The sequence below is a fragment of the Mus musculus genome, chromosome 5 (genome assembly GCF_000001635.26).
Source record: "Mus musculus strain C57BL/6J chromosome 5, GRCm38.p6 C57BL/6J".
Taxonomy (NCBI): Eukaryota; Metazoa; Chordata; class Mammalia; order Rodentia; family Muridae; genus Mus; species Mus musculus.
In genome coordinates this window covers 28,391,617-28,412,565 of record NC_000071.6, presented here as the reverse complement: position 1 = coordinate 28,412,565, position 20,949 = coordinate 28,391,617, and the positions used below count along the sequence as shown (strand labels likewise).

At 42.1% G+C, this 20,949-nt stretch overlaps 1 protein-coding gene across 4 annotated transcripts in view; it reads right to left on the bottom strand.

Moving 5' to 3' along the window:
• The window catches only part of Rbm33 (RNA binding motif protein 33), a 102,409-nt gene that overhangs the window by 6,679 nt on the left and 74,781 nt on the right, over window positions 1–20,949 (bottom strand). For 2 of the 4 annotated variants that reach the window (XM_006535734.4, NM_028234.1), the window contains 3 exons: window positions 17,896–18,564; window positions 4,105–4,314; window positions 1,807–1,995 (listed from right to left, as the gene is read on the bottom strand). In XM_006535734.4, the coding sequence (XP_006535797.1) occupies window positions 1,807–1,995; window positions 4,105–4,314; window positions 17,896–18,564 (1,068 nt within the window). The remainder of the gene's footprint in view (window positions 1–1,806; window positions 1,996–4,104; window positions 4,315–17,895; window positions 18,565–20,949) is intronic. The other 2 variants (XM_006535735.4, XM_006535733.4) reach the window with 1 other exon arrangement.

The window sequence follows — 20,949 nt, the reverse complement described above, 5'->3', positions numbered from 1 at the left end:
AGGCATTCCAATCTAGTCCACAGAACTACTAGAACAAACAACTAAGCTAACAGAGAAAATGAAAAAGGGCAATGTCTGGCCAGACATTATGGCTCACATCCAGTGCTGGCCAGAAGTCATGGTCACTGAGACACACGAGGAGAAGGAGTCACTTTTTGTTCTTTGATACTGGAGGTTCATGGGATAAAAATTTTCTTCTGAACATAATTTCAGGCAGAGCCTAGTAAACAGATTTGTTCTATCAGAGGGGCCTCAAAATTACAAGGAACTTATTTCCTTGGCTCTAAGCTTTAACCTGGCTCTGCTCTCAGAATGAGGCCCTCCCAAATGACTGTCTGACTCACAGGTCTCAACTAGCTGCACCCTCTCTACGTGAAACTGAAACACCAGGAGACTTAACACAGTATCTCTTGCTCACCTTTATTAGTCTCTTTGCTTTGCAGGAACCTGTAGTATGTTAGGAAGTAGCATGCTAACTCAAACCAGTAGTGTCTGTGGGGCCATTGGCCCCTTAAAACACAATTCTCAGGTCTGATGGATACTAAAATATGTTTTACCATCGCTCTCTTTTGAGTAAAAGACTTGAAAGACCAGGTACCCTCTTGGCCAACTCTCAGTACTAAGCCAGTAAGTACTAGATACCCCAAGTACACTGACCTTACATTTCGCTCTGAAACACCAAGGTATAATTCCCCAAGCAGAATCTTCAAATAGTACTTATTTTGACTCTCTGGTTACAATAACTACATGTTAACACATCTATAATCTTCTATTATTAATTTTGTTCCTACAAATAATCCATACTACAGTCAACTACTCAGAAAGCCTCTTTTTAGAGAGTCTCAATATATACCCCAGCTAGCCTCAACTTGTGCTCCTCCACTGAGCCGCTCAGTGTTGGGATTACAGGTGTGCACCATTAGAGCAGCTAAACCACCTATCCTTAAAGACAGTGTTTCCGCACAGCTAGTAAAAGTGGTAGTCAAAGTCTGAAGATTCATCTCTCAACACCAGGCCCAGTTTTGGAAGGCTTTCTCTTCTACTCACTTTTAGACCTCTTAAAAGTAAGTAGACATATGTCTGTCTGAGAAAGGGTCCTTCCTTCTTCCTATATAACCCTGGCTGGCCCATAACTTGCTTTGTAGACTAGGTAGGCCTCGCTCTCAGATCTCAGAGGTCCTCGTGCCTCCACCTCCCAAAAGCTAGGGTTAAAGGTGTGAGCTACCACATCCAGCTGTAAATGGGAATCTGAAACATCTTAGTCAAGCACTAAAATTGTTCTGCTCAGAAATGTAACATTCCCTGTATAACCTGCATTTTCTACTGGTCATGCACAACTCTGAAGACCACTTGTAGGGTCAGACCATTTGCTCATAGCCGACATGGAGTGGTGTCTGTCTTCATCCTTGTAACAATCTCAGACCAACAATTTTAAAGGACATGACCACAAAGTGTAAGTTACTGCTACATCTGTATTGCAAATGCTAAGATGAGCACCAGAACTGTGAGTGTGTGACACAGCTTCAGAAAATAAGACTAGGGAGCTAATTTACTTCAAAATTTGAGAAATTACCACAAATAAAATGTGATCCAACACAAAAACATATAGGTGCCTGTACACATGTGAACTGTAGGACAGACTTCAAAGGACAATTTGTTCCACTAGAGTGTTTACTTCCTAAACTCTGTGAGGCAAGCACTAGCATTTTTCTTCTTGAGTACCATCTTACTACAAATGTAACCCACAATGGCCACTGTTCTGGAAAGATAACCCACTGGCATTATCATCACATACAGGCAACCCACCTGGATGGGGCCCACGGACATCAGCAGACTCTTCAGCTGGACATCAGTGGTGGATGAGGATAGACCTTCCACAGACACCACACAGGGCTGTGGCTTGCATTCCACCACTCGAAGGTTCTGCTTATTTGGCATTAGTCGTCCCCGGCCCATGGGACCTGCCACTCCTCGTCCTCGTCCATGCATGATGGCCTGGCAATGACAAAGAAGATACATTCTGACACCTGAGTGGATTCCTCCTGTAGTGGCTAATAAAGTACAAAAGTAAGAAAGTGCTCAGGGTCCCTCAGGACATGCTGTGAGCCATAAGATCTTCTTAAAGGGTGGCCTAATAGCTAACCAGGGCAATACCAGCAAGTAGAATGAGACTAAGTCCCAAAGTTCTACAGCTATATTTGGAAGGGATTCTGGCATTACTTTCATTCATCATAAGCCGCAAAGTACAACACTGGCAGCAATTAGCCAAACATACACTTCTCCCACCATGGCGCAGGCCAATGGACATATGGCATACACAGGGTTAAATCTCCAACTGTGGGCTGGAGAGATGGCTCAGAGGTTAAGAGCACTGACTACTCTTCTAGAGGTCCTGAATTCAATCCCCAGCAACCACATAGAGGCTGCTCCCAATTATCTGTAATAGGATCTAATGTCCTCTTCTGGTGTGTCCAAAGATAGCTACTGTGTACTCATATACATAAAATAAATAAAATACATAAAACAAATAAATCTTTAAAATTTTTTTAAAAGTCTCCAACTGTGATGAGTCACCTGGGATTCTACACAAAGTGGCAATGTTTATCTTTATCATCTTCAAGCCGTGACATACGACCTCCTCTGGACATCACCTCCAGAGCTATCACACAGTCATACACCAATCTGCCAGTCAAAGCACTGTCTTTCAAAGCTACTACATTTCAGAACCACAGTGAAGAGCCTTCACTGAAGAAAGGCTAGATGGCTGGCATTTCTAGCATTTCCAACTGGTGAGGCAATTAAAAAGAGAATACCTAATTCTGCAATTATTTAGCTAGGTGTGAAGACAGTGGAACCAAAGCACACTGGACCTCACCCATGTCCTACCCTAATTCTCTTCTAGAATTTAAACTTGGTTTAAAGGAGCAATTCACCATAGCCCAGTACCTCACAAGGAAAGGCACAAAGCCAGAGTTGATACTCAGAATATGTGTGGGCACCACAGGAATGGAAACCTACAGGAACAAAGTTAGAGATGCATCTTCATAAGGTCACTACCATTCCTGTGGAGCATATTCTGGAGAAATAAGGGGACAGTTCAAAGACTCACAGGAGACACAGCAAAGGTGTTTTCTGCTTTCCATACAGAAAGTCGTATTATGTACACTCTGGTAAAGATTTCAGCCAGATACTAGGTTTTAATATAAAGTCTTATAAGAAGCCTCACAATAGTTCCAGCAAGTGAGAGACAACATTGGCCTCTTAACGGAGAGCTAAGATGTGGGAGGTGAAGCCCCCCTAGCAAACCCACATTGAATTCTCTTAAGTCATGTTCTTCATATAGCCAGAGGATAGGCTTGAAAGGGAATGTAGCCTAGAGCAGTCTGTGAGATCCACCATGCTATTGCTGGACTTAATTAACATTAATGTGTACATCTGTCTGCTGCAACAGCAGAGTCATCTATGGGCGCCTATCTCTTGAACAGTGTGGGAGACAATACACACAAGGTAAAACACTGTACCAGCAGACCCCACCTCTGAAGAAGGACAGAACCTGCAACAGTCTCCTTCTTCCTGGCCTCACCTGCACCTCAGACATGTGCCACTGCTGTAGAGGGGACTTTGTGCTCACTCCCTTCTGACAGGTAGAAAGCTGCCTTTCCGCCAGAAGCTTCTGGAGCCCCTCAGTCTGCAACATGACTAGACTGGCTTCCTCAAGAAGGACAGGGAGCCTCTTGGATCCTTGGCAGGCTGGGTTCTGAGGAGATGCCCTTCACCTCCACAGGGCCTTGCCTCTATTCTTAAACTGGGGGTTATTAGGCAGGACCAGCACACCTCTGGTTCTCCATCACAAACATTGCTGCTGTCAAGTGGTGAGAGAAATAGAGGTGCCAGTGCTGACTGTCCTGGGCAGAGGCTGCTCCAAGGTGCAGGGCGGTCACACTCTCCAGTGCCACCAAGTACATAAGCGAGGCAAAGGCTTTCTAAATCAGGACTAAGGAAACAACAGCTCATTTAATAATGTGAATATTAGCAAGCACCAAAAACCCACCCAATGCCGAGTTCTCTCAGCTAGGAAAGCTATATAAATAAGAACTTCAGTACCTTCTTGGCTGGGTGAATCCCTTGGATGCTTTTAATCCCTGGAGGAATAGCCGGGTACATGTGGGGCCCCACAGGAAGGTGCTGAGGCTGCTGAGGAACCCCCTTGGTCAGCGTCACCTTGCGGGTAGGCTGCTGTCTCATGTCCGGAGGCTGTGGAAGCCGCTGGGGCTGGCCTTCTGTGTGAGAAAAGCCATCGCTCTCTCCTCCCTGCTGAAATCAACAAGGCAGCAGGCAGATCAGTGTCTGCCCACCATTTTGGTCAGGCACTGGCACTTATTGCCAGTATTGACCTCGAGGCAGAACTTTTCAGACATAAATAATACCAAATTGGCCTCTTCCCTAGAGCCAGTAAGGAAACTTCTCATTGGGCAGAGGCTAAGGTTTTAAATACAATTTTTTTGAAATTTAAAACATTCAATTTTTTTTAACAAATGTATCCATTTAAAGAGGCTGCGATAAACACAAGTACTGTTTAATTCATACTGATTACACTGTAAAACTACTTCATTTTGTATAGCCAAGAACACTCTTGTTGAATACTGACAACCAGTCTTAACTTTGTAGTTGTTGCTCAAACCCACCACAAATGGAAAAGCTGCCTGGCTCCAGAGTCTGCTGGATTTATACCACTAGCAGGTTTCACAGCCAGTGAACACCAGAGAAGTAAAGTAGCACATAGGCTTGGCTAAGAGCTTTGGGAACTTGGGAACATCCACAGCCCGTTTCCTGGACCTCTTGCTCTCAACCTCAATGGCTTCTGACCACAAGGACCATGAGGTATGACCATAGACATGCCCATGCCCATGTACTATCAAGCAGCAGCATAAAGACAGCCTGTGGGTAGGGCCTATGAGCAATCTGCAGTTTTCAGCAGTGTTTCAAAGAATGGCTGGTGAGTGAGACAGAATCTGCCCTGCTACATTATGCAGTAGTAGACATGGATGCTGGCCCTTGAGAAGTGACGAGTGTACTTGTACTCTTCTTGATGTAAAGAGACATAGACCTGGTGATGGTTGGTAACCTTCTCACACAGGCTACACAGCCATGATGGTAAATGGGTGCAAACGATTTCAAAAGAGGTACATGTCTATATCCATCTCCCATTCCCATCCAGCTATAGAAGTGATTATAGTTTATCCCCAACACAACCATTCTCAAGTTTGTCAGTGCAGTAGTATGAGAGGTCATAAGGCCTTTAGAAGGTGTTTTGGTCACAGAGACTCCACCCTCATATTGTTCTGTGAGAATGGGTTAGTTATGCCAAAAGCTGTCAAAAGGCACTTGGCCTCTTACATCTCTCCTGCCTTCCCACCTCTCCCTTGCAAGCATCTGTCTGACTTTCCTCCATGAAACCCTCACAATTGGGATCCTGGTTGCCATGCTCTAAAATTTCCCAGTCTAGAGAACCAAGAACCAAAATTAACCTTTCTTCTACATCCAGTCTTTGGTATTTTGTTATAACCACAGGGGAAAAAAAAAAAGAAAAAGAAAATCTCCTAAGTTATCGTTTAGAGACCACTTAATGGAAGAAAGGGGCCTTCAAGGAAAAGCAACCAGTATAACTGTGACCCAAGAAAAGATAAGCTGTTATAATGGAGCAGAACTTTGACCCTCTGCAGCATGCAGAAACTGCCGAGTCTGGTCTCCTTAAAACTTCACAGACTTGGAAAACAACCATTTTTGAGGCAGTGGAATCAACACAGTGAAAGAAGAGGTAACAAAGCACTGTTTGCCAGGACCAAGTATATATGTACTATCGTCTTCCCCCAAAGGACCCAGCAATTGTCCTAGAACAAAACTGTATAGACATGAAACCCACAAGTTTCTGGGGCTGTGGTCCTGTTTGAAGACAAAAAGAAGCCACCGAGTGTCCAGGCACTTTTCTCAGGGTGCCTGGAGGCTGGGGTGGTGGAGGAGGAGGAATATGACATGAAAGGCTATGCAGAACTAAGGAAAACATGGTAAGAAAAAATGATTTAAAAACAACATTTAAAGTGAACTAATTCAAATATTACAGGTATTTCAAGAACAAGTTGAGATCTTAAGAGGAACCAGCTCCCACTCCAAACAAAGGAGTAAGGGGACAATGAAGGTCCCACTCAAGAGCAGATACAGAGAAGCCACTTCTCTATCAGCCCCAAAGGCTACTCTGAAAACAGCAAACAGCACACTCCTTTAGCCATGCTGAGTAAGAAAAATAAATGGGCAGAGGACAAATGTTTCAAACTGGAAAACAGAGGGACCATAACAATGTAGCTCAAAGGCAGAGAAAAGGATGTTATAAACGTTATGCCAGCATATCAGTCAACTTATATGAATGGGCCAATCCTACAAAAACACATACCCAAACTGTCTCAAAACCCAAGGAGAAAAGACTAGAGCTCTAAGGAGCAAGGACACAGAATTGACGAAGAGACATTTTTCACAAAGAAAAACACAAAACTCCCTTCTCCCAGGGGATTCTACCACAGTGCTAAGGTAAAAATGTTACCTAGTTCAGTCTCATTCAGGAGAAAAAGGGGAATGGGAGGCCCATGTTATATGCTGACCACAAAGCCACCAACATCCAAAGGAAAAGGCACCTTTACTAAAGAACACCCTCAGAAACACCCACAAACCTTTATCAAGGTGTTAGCCAGTCCACTCTTGGAAGACAGAAAAGCATCTCACACCAAGGTGATTCAAATCTTAATTAACCTATGGTTAATTAAGCATGATACAGCTGTAGACAGCCAGATCCCAGCCTGAGAGGCACTGGCCACAGTGAGGAGGGCAAGAAGGTCGCTGGCTCCTACAATATGTGGCTATGTACTTACATTTAAAAACATTTTACCATGGAAATTCTCCAATATGTACAAAAAGAGATAACCAAATCACATTTATTTATTTATGTTTTGTTTTTCAAGACAGGGTATTTTTGTGTAGCCCTGGGTGGCCTCAAACTCACAGATCTGCCTGCCTCTGCCTCCCAAATAATGGGTTCAAAGGCGCATGCCACCACCACCTGGCTTCACTTTTTAGTTTTGAATCACCTATATTTTGAAAAATGTAGGCACTTAGAACAGGCCTTGCCTACCTGGATGCATCTCCTGTTCCCCAAGGACAAAAACTTCTAAAAGTTCTTGACAGGCAGGGGGCAACAGCCTGACTTTCTGAGAACCATGCTCCCATGAGGCATCTGCCTTTCCACAAGCTTATACTGGGTGGAGGTCAATTCTGGACTTTTGCACACAAAAAGCTAATTTCAGGCCAAGTTTAATTACTAGTAGACTCTGGATTAACACTAGTAGAAAATGGTCAACAGATTGGATAATGGGCCATTGCCAGGAACACATTCTTATATCTATAGTCATGCACATAAACAAACCTGAATGAGAGTCAAGACAAACTAAATCTACCCTATATCTTGCTTATACCCTATACCTCTAGTCTCTATGTCGCAAAAGTATTAAAATACTGTTGTTTCAAATTAAGCATCTTAGAAATCTGTAGCTGAGATGTAAGCAAACCAGTGTCCCTGAGTAGGTGCCAGATGGTGTCCCCATACAAAAGCACATCTGCAGGAAGACCAGTCTCCCCAGGCAGCATGGTGCGCGCTCTAACTTCTGGCATAGACAGTGGTTTATCCAGAGCCATGAGGGGGAAGAAGTTACAGCCATCATGACCACCAGGTAGAGACATGCTGTTGAACTGCTCTAAAATGACTGTCTTTTAATGAATAAAATAAAAATGTCCCTTAAGACTAATGTTTGGTTTTAAAATTCCTATCTGAATTAAGTAAGATCAGGGAATATTTTTTATCAGCTTAATTTTACAAAAAATGAGGTTTGTGGCCATCAACATTAGCAGGACAAATTTATTTATAACAAATGGTTTAAATGTACAGATAAAAATGCCCATTGACACTGTCAGGGCTTCTTGCAATTTGACAGATCAAATCTTATTTTCATTCTTTAAAGCCCATGAAGAAGTGGTATCGCTGAGTTGCATTCACTAGCAGGCAAATTGATTAATCCCTCTCCATAGAACCTCAGCCCTTGATTATACCTATCAGGCGTTAAGCAGCATTATTCTGGAGTGACAACACTTGACAAATTCCCCAATCATTTTCCTCAGCCTTTGTGGCCCTGCTAGCTTGTATTAACCCTGATGAAAAATTAATTTTCCTTATCTTCTTCTAAACCCCAAAATCCAAATCCGCCAAACTGGCAACTCTTTCTGTAAAGGTATTATGAAAACCTCTAAAAGATTAATTGCATGTCTTCAGGTGACATTAAATTAATTTCTGTACTCATGACAGACATTTGATACTCAGCACTGAAAGGACTGATAACATTGTCAGGACACACAGAAGGACAGTGGCATGGTGTCCCAGGGCAGCCTCTTTATGAATTCTCCTTCTGATAAGTCCACACTTCACTGTCACCAGCAGTGTAGATGATGGTACAGCCACAACCCTTGCTGCACAGGTTTCTATTAAGGACAACAATACAGGCCTATCCCAGCAATCTCTAGGAGGCTCCTTTGGGATCAGCACAATAAAAGATATGCAAGCTATGTAAAGTTTCTAAGTACACATATGTGTAGAACTCTATTTTCTCTCTGTAGACTGCTGGACTACATGAGAGACAGGACAGAAACAGGCCAGCCCTAACCTCCTTGCCTAGGGTGCTGCTATGAGATGTGAGAGTACCTTACATTCATCAGGCATGCTTACATGCCAGCAAGCACACTGGGGACAGAAATCTGGACATTATTTCAGATAATGGTCCAGAAAACAACTACAAAGCAAATCCAGAAGACAAAAGCTACTTGAGCAGCCAGACCTAACTACTGGACTTTCCTTCATGGGGATTCACTTAGCACACGTTTTACTATACGAGAGCGTGTCAGTCATTCAGGTTATTCACCTTGTAATAATCCTCCACTCTGAGATTAGTTAGGTATGAGAGAAGAATTAGCTAGTCTTTAAATTAAAAACCAAGCAAACAAAAAGTAAAAAAACAAGAAAACCACCAAAACCCTAAAAGCCTCTGAGGAGAAACAACGCTGTCCAGGGCAGATGGCACAAATCTACCAGGTGAAAAGGAAAATGTATTGGAAGTGAGATTCTGGGTCCTTTCCAATATGAAGGCTTCCTAAGCAGTGGGGCTGTGAACTGGGTCTTCAAACTCAAGAGCTCAGGTTTCAGGGGCAATTTTGTTCCTGCAGGTCTGCCCAGTGCAAATCTGTTACCTACTGCCCCACCCATGTCACCAACAGTCTCCTCAGAACTCTATTCATGGTCTTGTCCTATATACCAAAGACCACAGTTACAGTCAGTTCTACTTCCATCTGAGCTACCTAGGCTGTGCCCAGGTGCTGCCAGACTGCCCTACAAAGCTAGCTTCTGCCAGAACCAACCAAGTAGGGCAGAGCTATGTCCTCTAAGTAACAGTTTCAAACTAGCAAATGTGACAGATCTACCACTTCAAAGTTCAAAACAGCAGGCAGACAAGATGGTTCAGTGGGTGGGTAGGGGTGTTTGATGGCAAGCCTGATGACTAAGCTCTAACCCCTGAGACCCACATGATGGAGAGACAACTTCCGTAAGTCTTCTGATCTCCACACATAAACAGTGGCACACCCTCTCACCAAAATAAATGTGAGCAGTTTTAAAGTTCAAATACAGCAAACAGATCTCACAAAACAATCCTGTTCAGCAAACCAAATGAAAAGGAGTTTGAAGGGAAAAGCAGAAGGTGGTTGCAAAGATAAACAGTAAAGACCAATGTTATTCCAGGCCCTGCTCCTGTATTGCTCACTTCCTAATATCACTCACAAGGCTAGGGGACAACTATCCTGTTCACTCTCAGATGTTTTGCAGAGATTCCATGTCCTCTCCACCTCTTTGATACCAGAAATCCAGCTATGCAGACACCTTCAGCTTCAAGTATTTCTAATGCCCTTGACACTGTCCTAAGGTCTAGTGACAAACATGGGGAGAAGGCAGAAAGCTCCTCCAAGAGCAGGGACCAGAAGCTCTAAAGCATGAGAAGCTCTAGTCAGCAGGCAGGACAAAGTATGTGCAGAAGCACCAGCAGGGATCCCAGAACAGCAGCAGTCCTGAGCAATAAAAAATAGAGGCTCAAGAATGGGCAGGCACCTCCAGAGAACAAGAAGGGGATGTGGAACTTTCTACATCAGCCTGGGACTAAAGACGGGTGTGCAACTCTCTATCAGGCTGGTACTTCCCAAAGTAACGGAGGGTTAAAATGTTATGCTTCTATTCATCACAACCTCAACACTAAGGTGATTAGTTATGCCTTATGTCCTCTTTATATTATGCTTAAAATAGAATCCAACCCCAAATCTGGAAAACAAACAAAACTGCCAATTTTCTTTTTTTCCTAGGTTTTTTTCCCTCCCTTAAGCCAGCAAAACAAAGTGAGACCATCAACTCATCAGAACTTTCAAGTGGCTCCCACTGTTCTAAGAATTAAGACCTAAAGAACCTATGCAAGGCCCATTTCCAGACTCTCCTACTCTCTGTACTCAACCCAATGCCCTTCCTTCAGTTAGGAACTGCTACAGTTACACACCCCACTCCCTACACACATACCAGAAAGACCCACTCCTTTACTCCACTCAGAAGCCATTCATTTCTCCAGGTCTCCTTGCTATGTTGCCCATCCCACTTTACTTCTGCTTGTACCTATTATACACTCAAAATCCACGGAGTGCTCAGTTTACTACAGAGCTCCATCCACAAAGGCAGGCCTGCTTTTGTATGCAGCTCAATCACCACAAATGCCTAGTGCCTCAGTTCATGTCATATCTGCTGTGACAACTGAGACCATGGCTTCTCTGCAGGCTCTTATTAGATCTCACTGCTGTTAGCATGTCCTTCCTCCCTGAGTAACTGGGGCAGCCAGAAGCCTCACCAAAATGCATAAACACTAGAATCCAAAGATCTTACCCTGAAGGGCAAGTCCCCAGATAGCCTCTCCTCCCATTAAGTGTCCTATGTCCTGGCTAGTAGTATCACAGAAGCAGATCTTGGCTAGCCCCTGAGGTACAAAAGAGACTCACTTCAAAGATTCAAATATATTCGATTTCTCTTTGACTACCATATAACTCTAATAGAATGTAGTAAAAGAAAAAAAAAGATATACATATGTATATATTGTCTGCCAATAATCTTTCAAGATATAGGAAATCTCAGTAAAACCCAGCCGGCTCAGCAGTACCTTGATGATTGCAACTTGATGATCTTTGCAACTCCCAGAACAAAGCACAGACCTGCATTAAGGACAATGGTGTCCTGACCACTGATAGCCATGATCTTACATATCCTCCAAAGGCCATGGTTAAAGATGTGGTTGATCTCCAACCTGTGGTGTTCCTGGAAGACTGAATAGGGCATCAGAAAGTGCCCCAGTTATATGGCACTTTTCTTCCTAAGCATAACATGAGGCCATCTTGGGATAGAGAATACTATGGCTCAGCAGCCAGGGCAAAATAATGGTTACAATGGGTCATTGTAATTGTAATGGAAGAGATGGTCCCAGAGTCTCACCTAGGATTCTGCCATGGCTCTTTCCTGCCCTCCTGCAGCTATAAATGATCTTAGGAAATGCTAGCATATATAAGACATGGGAGCTTCACTGAAAAGTAGAACTCCATGATGCATCTTTTATGAGGTCGTTGTCTACAATGGAGTGGGACATGGTAGTGATACAACTTGGAGGTCACTTACATCCTTGTAAGTTACCCTTCCTCTATGCTCTGTAAACTCATTGGCTTACCAAGGTGGATTTGGGTAGAATTGTATTTTGTCTGTCACTGTAATCCATGGGCAAATATTTTTTCGTGTCATCTCAGGGAAAGCTAATGACTGGAGAGATTTTTGAGATGACCTCAGCTCCTTTCTCTTCCTCTGCCCAGCTGCTAGGAGAAAAGAAGGCCTTCTCTGTATAACGCTGAAGAGGTGAGGCTTAGAAACTGTGGCTCAAAACCTGACTTGGTGAGACAAGGTAAACCTTTTTTCTTCTTTAAAACCAATTACTCACCTTTTCACAGTAATGAGAAGCTGATGAACACAGCAGCCCCTGTTATCTGTGTTCCAAGGAACTAAAGACTTCTAAAGAAAAGACCCACCCCAGAGCCACACAGAAAAAGGCTGAGACACATCAAACAAGAGTTTGAGTATAGGGAAATAAGCATACATTCAAAGAACAATGGAGAGTTCTCTATGGACACAGAAGCCAATAAGAAGAGAGCCCCTCTAGCGAATCATGATGAGATCTAGCATCAACGTAAATAATGGCCGTGACAGTTCACTGAAAAACCCAAACCTCACAAAGCTGACTAAAGTTAAGAAAATGAACAAGTAAGAGCAGATACACAAGGCACACTAGAACTGGACACATCAGTGCTGGATGGTAAGAAGATAGTGTAGTAAGTGGGGCACTCAGAGCTCCTTCCCAACTACAACTTACAGTGGGTAAGGCCAGCTGTAGAAAAGACTTGGCAAACACTGCCTCACCTAAGTCATTAAAGCTAATCTCAGCAATATAGGGCAAGTCTGCACAGCCACACCAAGGACACATTCCCTTCTATGTCGAGCCTGCCAAACACAAACAACCTCAAACATATCAGAAGAAGCAATAGATAAGATGTAAATTACAGCAAAGGCCACAAAAATCACAGACTGTAGTCTTTTAAAAGGTCAAAGGCAAGCAACATAAAAACCAAGAGACTGCTCCAGACTAAAAGGAGACCAGAAATCAAACATATGGCTCTGGGTGAGACCCCAGGCTAGGCTGGTGCACTATACAGTGTGTAGCTACAGTCTCTAGTGCCTCTGGCCTAAGGCAGCACTCTGTACCTCCAATCTTCTCATAAACCACCGGAGGAAGAGAAATTACTTAGTCATAAATGGACATTGAAATACAGAGAGACAGAGGGTGGGGGTGGAGGAGCAAATGCAGTACAAGATAGAAACCCCTGGTGGATGTGGGAAAGGGACAAGGCCTCAAATTTTCTCTTTCATCCAAGATGTAACAAAACGAAATTTAGCCTGTGACCCACAGAAAGAGGGACCCACACACTGTCTCTAAAGGAAGCCTGGTGAGAAGGACGGAGATACCCTCACTGCCTCTCTAAGACAGGGAAGAAGAGGGACAAATTCACCCCATTTTCCAAAGCAAGCTCCCATAGATCAACTGAGGTCTTCCACGGGATAGTAGGACAGCCTTTAAAAACAAATACAAAGAAGCCCACTGCGGACCAGCCAGCTTTCCTGCTGGGTGGGGGTCCTGAGTCTCTCCCACTTCTCCATGTGCTCAAAGAAGACAACTGTTTACTTAGTTTGCTGCCAAATTTCTAAATCTTTCATAACCGGGATCAGGATAAAGTATCTGCCTACTTTCCACTTTCTCCCTTCAACCAAAGGATAGTTCCCGGAAAGGAACTAGGCCTTTGTTTTACTGATAAGCAAAGATGTAAATCAAGTAACCAAGGTCACTCAGAGGTGAGCTGGGTTTCACCTCTCAGGAGCCAGAAGAGGCTGAAGGCTTTGTTTTAACTGCTTGTTTCTAAGGTTAATCAGAGAAGGACTGATGGTCCCAGCAGTCACAGGAAATAAACTTTTGATGTTTCCTACCTTTGCTTTTATTATTAAATAGGGCCAAGACTCAGAATTGAACCCAACCAGATGTCTGGACCTACTGCTTCGTTATGTGGAGACTCAGTTTGCTCCACAGTGAAATGAAAATGTGAGTGGCACATGCTCAACCCTAGACAAACAGTAGCCATTGCAAATGCCAGCAGGAAGCACAGACCTCTTTAAATCCTCAGGAACACTTTAATCTGCCACCGATTTTCTTCTAGAACTCCTCCCAGCCACCAGACCTAGCATTTATAGGCAGAAAATTGAGATGATGATGAAGATGGTGATGATGAAGAGAAAGAAGAAACAGCAGCAGCACAGAATCCCAGAAGCAGCCAAGATAGACAACTACCCAAGCATGGGTTTTTCTATAGCAAAAGCAGGGAAGCTTTTATGTGTCAGATGATCACACAGAAGGCTAGCTTGTGACCCTGGAGAAGGAGAGCTTCAAGTTCTATGTGCTATAAAAAATGAGTTTCAGAGCAGTCAATGCCAGATATGGTGCCAACAACAAGCTCTATATGAAACACAGCATCTTCCTCCAGGCATAACTGAACAGTGATCCAGCCATCACAAGTACACAGAATATCAAGAAGTTATTCTTAAGAGAAAAAAATTATTTATTTTATGTAAATGAGTGCTCTATCCGTACAGACACTTTCATGCCAGAAGAGGGCATCAGATCCTAGTATAGACAGTTGTGAGCTACCTTGTGGTTGCTGGGAATTGAACTCAAGACCTCTAGAAGACAAGCCAGTACTCTTAACCACTGAGCCATCTCTCCAGCCCCCAAGAAATCATTCTTGTGAAAATCTTTAGGATTGTTTCCTATTATCACGATGAAATTGTTTTAATAAAGAGGACCTAAATAATTCCAATAAAAAGAACTAATGTACAACAACTAGAAGACAAATGAATGAAAACATCTTTAAAGGTAACATAATTAAAGAAATGACTAAAATCTACTGTCTTAAACTCAGACTCTCCATCTTTCACGATTTAAAAAAAATTCAAGAAAGTCGGGTATAGTGGCAACCCACTTTAATTCTTGTATCTGGTAATGTAGGCAAAAACATCAGGAATTCAAACTACATAGCAAATTCAGAACTACATGAAACCCTATCTCAAAAATCAAAATGAAATATGCAAAGATGAATGATTTAATTTTTAAATTAGCTATGAAAGACAAGAAACACCCACTGCGAGTCACACCAGGCTCACAGGTTATAAGTCACACACACAAGCCCAAAGAAGTTGAGTCATTCACAACTGGTATGAGGTATAACAACAGCTGGCTAGAGCTAAGCACAGAGACTCATGTTCTTAAGTAGTACTGGTCAAAAAGCCTGGCTAGAGAATGACTGCCAAAAGGAACTATTGAGCGCTTTCAATTTAGTTACATAGATTTTCTGTTAGATAGCCATAAAGGAGGCAGCTCTCTTAGGAAGCATGAGCTAACTTCTGCCTTATAATAAAACGTTCTCCAATGGTCAGCCCTGAAAAATACAAGTAACATTATACAGGACAAACAGATTGCATTTATTTATTTAGGAACACACAAACACACCCCTCTCTACAACTGAAGCAGCAGTTTTAACCTGTGTGTTATGATCCCTGGGGGCATGTCTAGCAACCCTTTCATAAGGTCACATAAGACCATTGGAAAACAGATTATACAGACAGACAGACATATGTGGTCAAGTATATGCGCACGTGTGCGTGTATGTGTGTGTGTGTGATGTGTGTGGTGCATGCCTGCAATCCAAGAGGTGTGTGTGTGTGTGTGTGTGTGTGTGTGTGTGTGTGTGTGTGTGTGGTGCATGCCTGCAATCCAAGAATGCAAGAGGCTGAGGGAGGAGGGTAACAAGTTTGAGACCACTCTAGGAAACAGTAAGAAACCACCCCACCTCCTAAAAAATAAGAATCAAAAAGAAAACACATTAAGTTTTCTTTAAGAAACTTTATAAGCTATATATTGTACTTTTACCCTACTATTAGTCAAGAGCTTCTAGCAAAATAGAATTCAGCCAACAAGAAAATGCCATAATTCAAACAGTGAACTGGAAAACTAAAACCTTTCACACAGATGTCACTTACAAGCTTCTCCTCCTCTCATTCTCAGGTTGCCCGACTGTGATGCCTGACTCAGTACAGACTCATAGCTAGATTCTTAGAGGCAGAGCACAGAGCTGAGCCCTAGGGTGATGCCAGTGCCAGGAAGAGGACAACTATGGTTGATACCTAGTAGCAACTAAAGGAAATGATAAAAGTCAAATATGTGATAGCACCAGACACTGGAACACACAGCTACTTACTTTCTGAATTGTCCTAATTAGGCACATTTTGCAACTAACCCACAATTATATGTTCTCTTACTAACAGTTCCTATCCACTTAGAGGAGGTAGTATTTGGGAAATACTATTTACTCAAGATAAAGAGCGAACACCACCAGAGACTCATCAGGTTGATCAAAGTTGCCAACACAGAAGTAGAAGAGCTGCTAAAAATGCACATCAGTACTTAAGAGTCAAAAAAAGAAAGGTTAGATAGAACCGTTCCAAAGTGACTGGTGGCCACTTAAGTGGAAATTCAAAAGACTGTTTTTCCTATTTGCCATAAAAGTACGCAGTAATGAAGCAAAATCACAAATAAATTTCATATTAAATGACTTAGCTTTGTTTTTACATTGGAGCAAAGAAATAATTTTAAGTATATACAGTTTTTTTCTTTTTAAAGGAAGTATGCTTTCTAGTTTAAAATGCTGCTGCCTATGGGTAGATACTTAACTTCTATGGCAGAGCATCTATCTACACAGTTCTTCCCACCAGTGAGGAAGTCTTATTGCCACCAGTAGTCATCTTCTCTTGAGCTTTTAAGTCAGTGAGACAGACTAAACCTTCAAGTTTAAAATAAAGGCCCAACCTAGTCGGCCATCAATGGGAGGAGAGGCCCTTGGTCTTGGGAAGATCATATGCCCCAGTACAGGGGAATGCCAGGGCCAGGAAGTGGGGGTGGGTGAGTTGGGGAGCAGGGCAGGGGTGGGTGAGGGGGACTTTAGGAGAGGAAACTAGGAAAGGGAATAGCATTCAAAATGTAAATGAAGAAAATATCTAATAAAAATTTTTAAATAAATAAATAAATGCCCAAAGCTAGGAAACCATTATACAAACTTTACTGTGCCACTGAACATAGCAGCTTCAGATGTTAAATGTGACAAGAGGAAAACATTCAGATAAAACAGGATTGTGGATACTCACTGAGTATTCTACATATGTAATTTACTTGACATTATTCTATAGACATATACTTAAATCACATGGGAGAAATTCTGTTTTCTCTCTCCTCATACTCAGCTAATTGATAAGCAAACCACATATATAGCATTTCATACACCAAGTGGCACTGCTGCACTTCCTGGGTGGAATTGCAGGCCCTTTTCCTTTTTCTACTGTACAAATGTTGTGCCTTTAGCCAATCACTAACTTAGTTTACAAGGTGAAATGCATACAACAGGTATCACTGCTACAGAGCACAGCAATTACACAGACAAGTATGTGGCTCAAAAGCGGGTCCACCCCCTCTGACCATACATACATAAATGCTATAAACAACTACTCTGTGTGTAACAATTTTTTTGAGATGGGATTTCTTTGTCTAGCCATGGCTGCCTTGAACTCACTCTGTAGAACAGAATGGCCTCATAGAGATCTGCCTATTTCTGCCTCTTGTGTGCTGGAATTAAAGGAATAAGCACACCTATGACAAACTTGATAGTTTCATTGTTGGATTATGAGAGCACTGTTTTTATATATTATATTTTATATATTACATATATAAAATATATAAATATATATTTATATAATATATGTTATATAATTTATATAATATATATTTTAATATATTACATATATAAAAAAGCTAAAACTGAGAAAGGTATAGCTGCAGGATGACTCAATGGCCTTTGACTAGACGCAAGGCAGCTGAGACAATATGGGTTCATATAGAAGTAGAACTTAAATCTTAGGTTTGGTTAATCTACGTGACTCTACCAGAGTTCACGTTCAACTCTTCTTATAAAGACTAATATCCTCTAAAGCAAACAAATTTACAGAGAAATTCATAAAATTTGTCAACTTACCCCTCCAGACAACTTAATCACCCTGACCTTGGAGCTGACATGTGGCCCATCTCCACCACCTCCACTGTTGGCCCTGTGCATGACAGTCCTCTTCACCCCTGGCTTGGTGTCCTGAGGCCGGCCCTGAAGGGATGTCACTCTGGCGGCCTGTGGGGAGTGGGGGGTCTCCTCCATATCCATAGGTTTGACCTGAAGGACTTTGTGTGGCAGCTGTCGCAGATGCTTCAATGGTCTCAAGTGTTGCCCTTGATGCTGCACGTTAGCACCAGGTGGGACAAAGTTTACCGCTTTGGGCTGAACGCTAGCAGTGGTGATGTCTTGGTTTTTAACAAGAAGTCTGGTTTTCACATTCTGCCTGCATTGTGCCCCTGGAAAGGGCAACAATGGGTTACCATTGGTAGGTGATGGTGTAGCTGCCAGTTCCTCTTGTTCCATGGAGGTCTGCGAGCCATAGATCTGCTGCGGCTGCTGCTGCTGCTGCTGCGGCTGGTGCTGCTGCTGCTGCTGCTGCTGCTGCTGCTGCGCAAGCCTTTCCAGTAACTCCTTCTTTCTGGCACCAGCCTGCTGTTGCCTTCGTAGTTCCTTCTGCTTCAGGATTTCTTCTCTCAGGCGCTTCTGCTCCTCTATCTTTAAGCGATATAACCTTGTCTCTTCATCTTCATCAGGAAACTAAAATGGAAAACACAGTTCACTTTGCTTTATGTGGTAGGGTGGCCATTTCAAACAAATGAATTTTCCCCCAAACCTTGCAACTCAGTATTTGAAAGAAGGCATTCAGAAATCTGCTTAACAAGAAGTTTAACTCTTTCCTCTGGGGGGGGGGGGGGAATTATACAGCTAAACCTAATTTGGAAAATCTTATCAGAATATTAAAAATGAAATAATGTAAATTTCTACTCATTTACAAGTTTGAAACCAATTAAACTATTCATTTAAGATATCAAAATATGTTTCAAATGGAAATGGCAATAGCCATATAGTCCCTGCTGTCACAGGGATTTTATCTGGCTCTTCCCTGACAAACCAACAAAAGGTGGGGTGTAAATGACCTGAAAGGCCCTGATTAGAACTATTGATTTTTCGTAGGGAATTTTCAGCCTGATCTCAAACTCATTTGTCACAGAATAATTGGTTATAATGAATAGCTCAAGTCAATCTTTCTGACCTTGAACTCACGAACCCTCCTCAGAATCAGAATGCTGCCAATCACAGTATTGGAATATTAATGTTACATGAATGCCCTGAATATCCCAGACCCAAACTACACTCAAAGTCTATACAGAGAATTCCTTTCAAATGTCTAGTGATTTTCTTTTTTAGTAAAGAATCCAATGAAGAAAGCTTAAAAACTTAAATGTTTTATAAAATAATCTATCCATAAAATTCTTTATTGAAGATTCAATCTATCAACAATTCACCTAGTTACAAATCTTACCTATTTCCATAAGTCTCAAGAATTAGAAACGTAAGACAATCATAGAGGTAGAGTTGAGTGGGCACGCTGTTGACTTCTTGTTGCATGTCAAAGTCTTAGGTACACTTCAAACAAGGTAGGTAGGTAGGTGAGGGGTTGCTACTGCAGCAGGCATGATGAGGAAGCCCACAATGCAACAACTGTACTAAGACCCAAATGCACCACTTCCTAACATAGGAGTGATTTCCTCTGCATTTGTTTCCCAAGCAGTCAAGAAAGGGTTAAAGTAGGTTCAGAGATATAGATAAAAATACTCTAGATTTATCCTTTACTGTACCATTACCAACTCAATAAATCTAAGTCAAGTCAGTAAGTCACCTTTAGCTAAGCAAAATAAATATATTCCTTTACAAAGAAGAGAAATATAAGCTTGGTTCCATTTATGTATATGTGTGTGTGTGTATATATGTATGTATACATATACACATACACACACACACTAAACAAAAACAAATTAAGGCATTCAACCTATACCATTGCAATCTGTCAACTTTCTATTTTGCTTTCATAAATTATCTGCCTGCCTGTAATAAATTTCCAGAATTCCTGGTCTCCTTTTATTATTAAGTCACTGTTATTATAAAAGAAATGTGTATGTGAACCAGACTAAAAAGCTAGCTATATAACCCAAAGGCACTATCAAAAGATTGGGGGATGGGGGGAAAGAAAAGAAAAGAAAAGAAAAGAAAAGAAAAGAAAAGAAAAGAAAAGAAAGGGGAGGGGAGGACATTTTATTTAGGTTTGGGGGGAGAGGGGTTTGCTGAGATTGAACACAGGGTTTTGTGAATGTTGGCCAAAGCTTTACCACTGCGGAAGGGGGAAAACACACACACACATATATAGTGATATATATCACATTATTATATTATTATTATTATTTAATTCTGAGAAGGATCTAAGTTGCCCACACTGGCCTTGAACTACTGATTTTCCTGCCTCACTTAACCTTCAGAATAGCTGAGATTAAGTGAGTCCCCTATTAAGTTAAGTCCCCATTAAGTCCCCTATGCTCTCACCCCACCCTGCTCCCCAACCCACCCACTCCCACTTCCTGGCCCTGGCATTCCCCTGTACTGGGGCATATGATCTTCCCAAGACCAAGGGCCTCTCCTCCCACTGATGGCCGACTAGGTTGGGCCTTTATTTTAAACTTGAAGGTTTAGTCTGTCTCACCGACTTAAAAGCTCAAGAGAAGATAAGATGGCTACCTTCAGAGTAGCTGAGATTACAAGGTTGCAACCCAAGACCCAGATCACAAAGGCTCTTTATAAACCATGTCGTTTCAGTCCAGTAGAGTTAGTCTTCTTTCATGCACCGATTATGGAACCCGCATATCAAACTTTTAATATGTCTATTAAATGCCATCCAAAACATTCTGACTTCCTAATTTTGATGTGATACAATTAATACCATCAGAATCACTTATCAGAAAAAAAAACCTGAATGATGAAAGCCTAATTAAAAGGTTAAAACAGTATTAACTGGTTTTTTTAAGAAGGATGAATTCCCTCAATTCTTGCTATCATTACACTGAACAACGTAATAATCAGTCCACTCAACATGTGCTGTACTTATCTGTG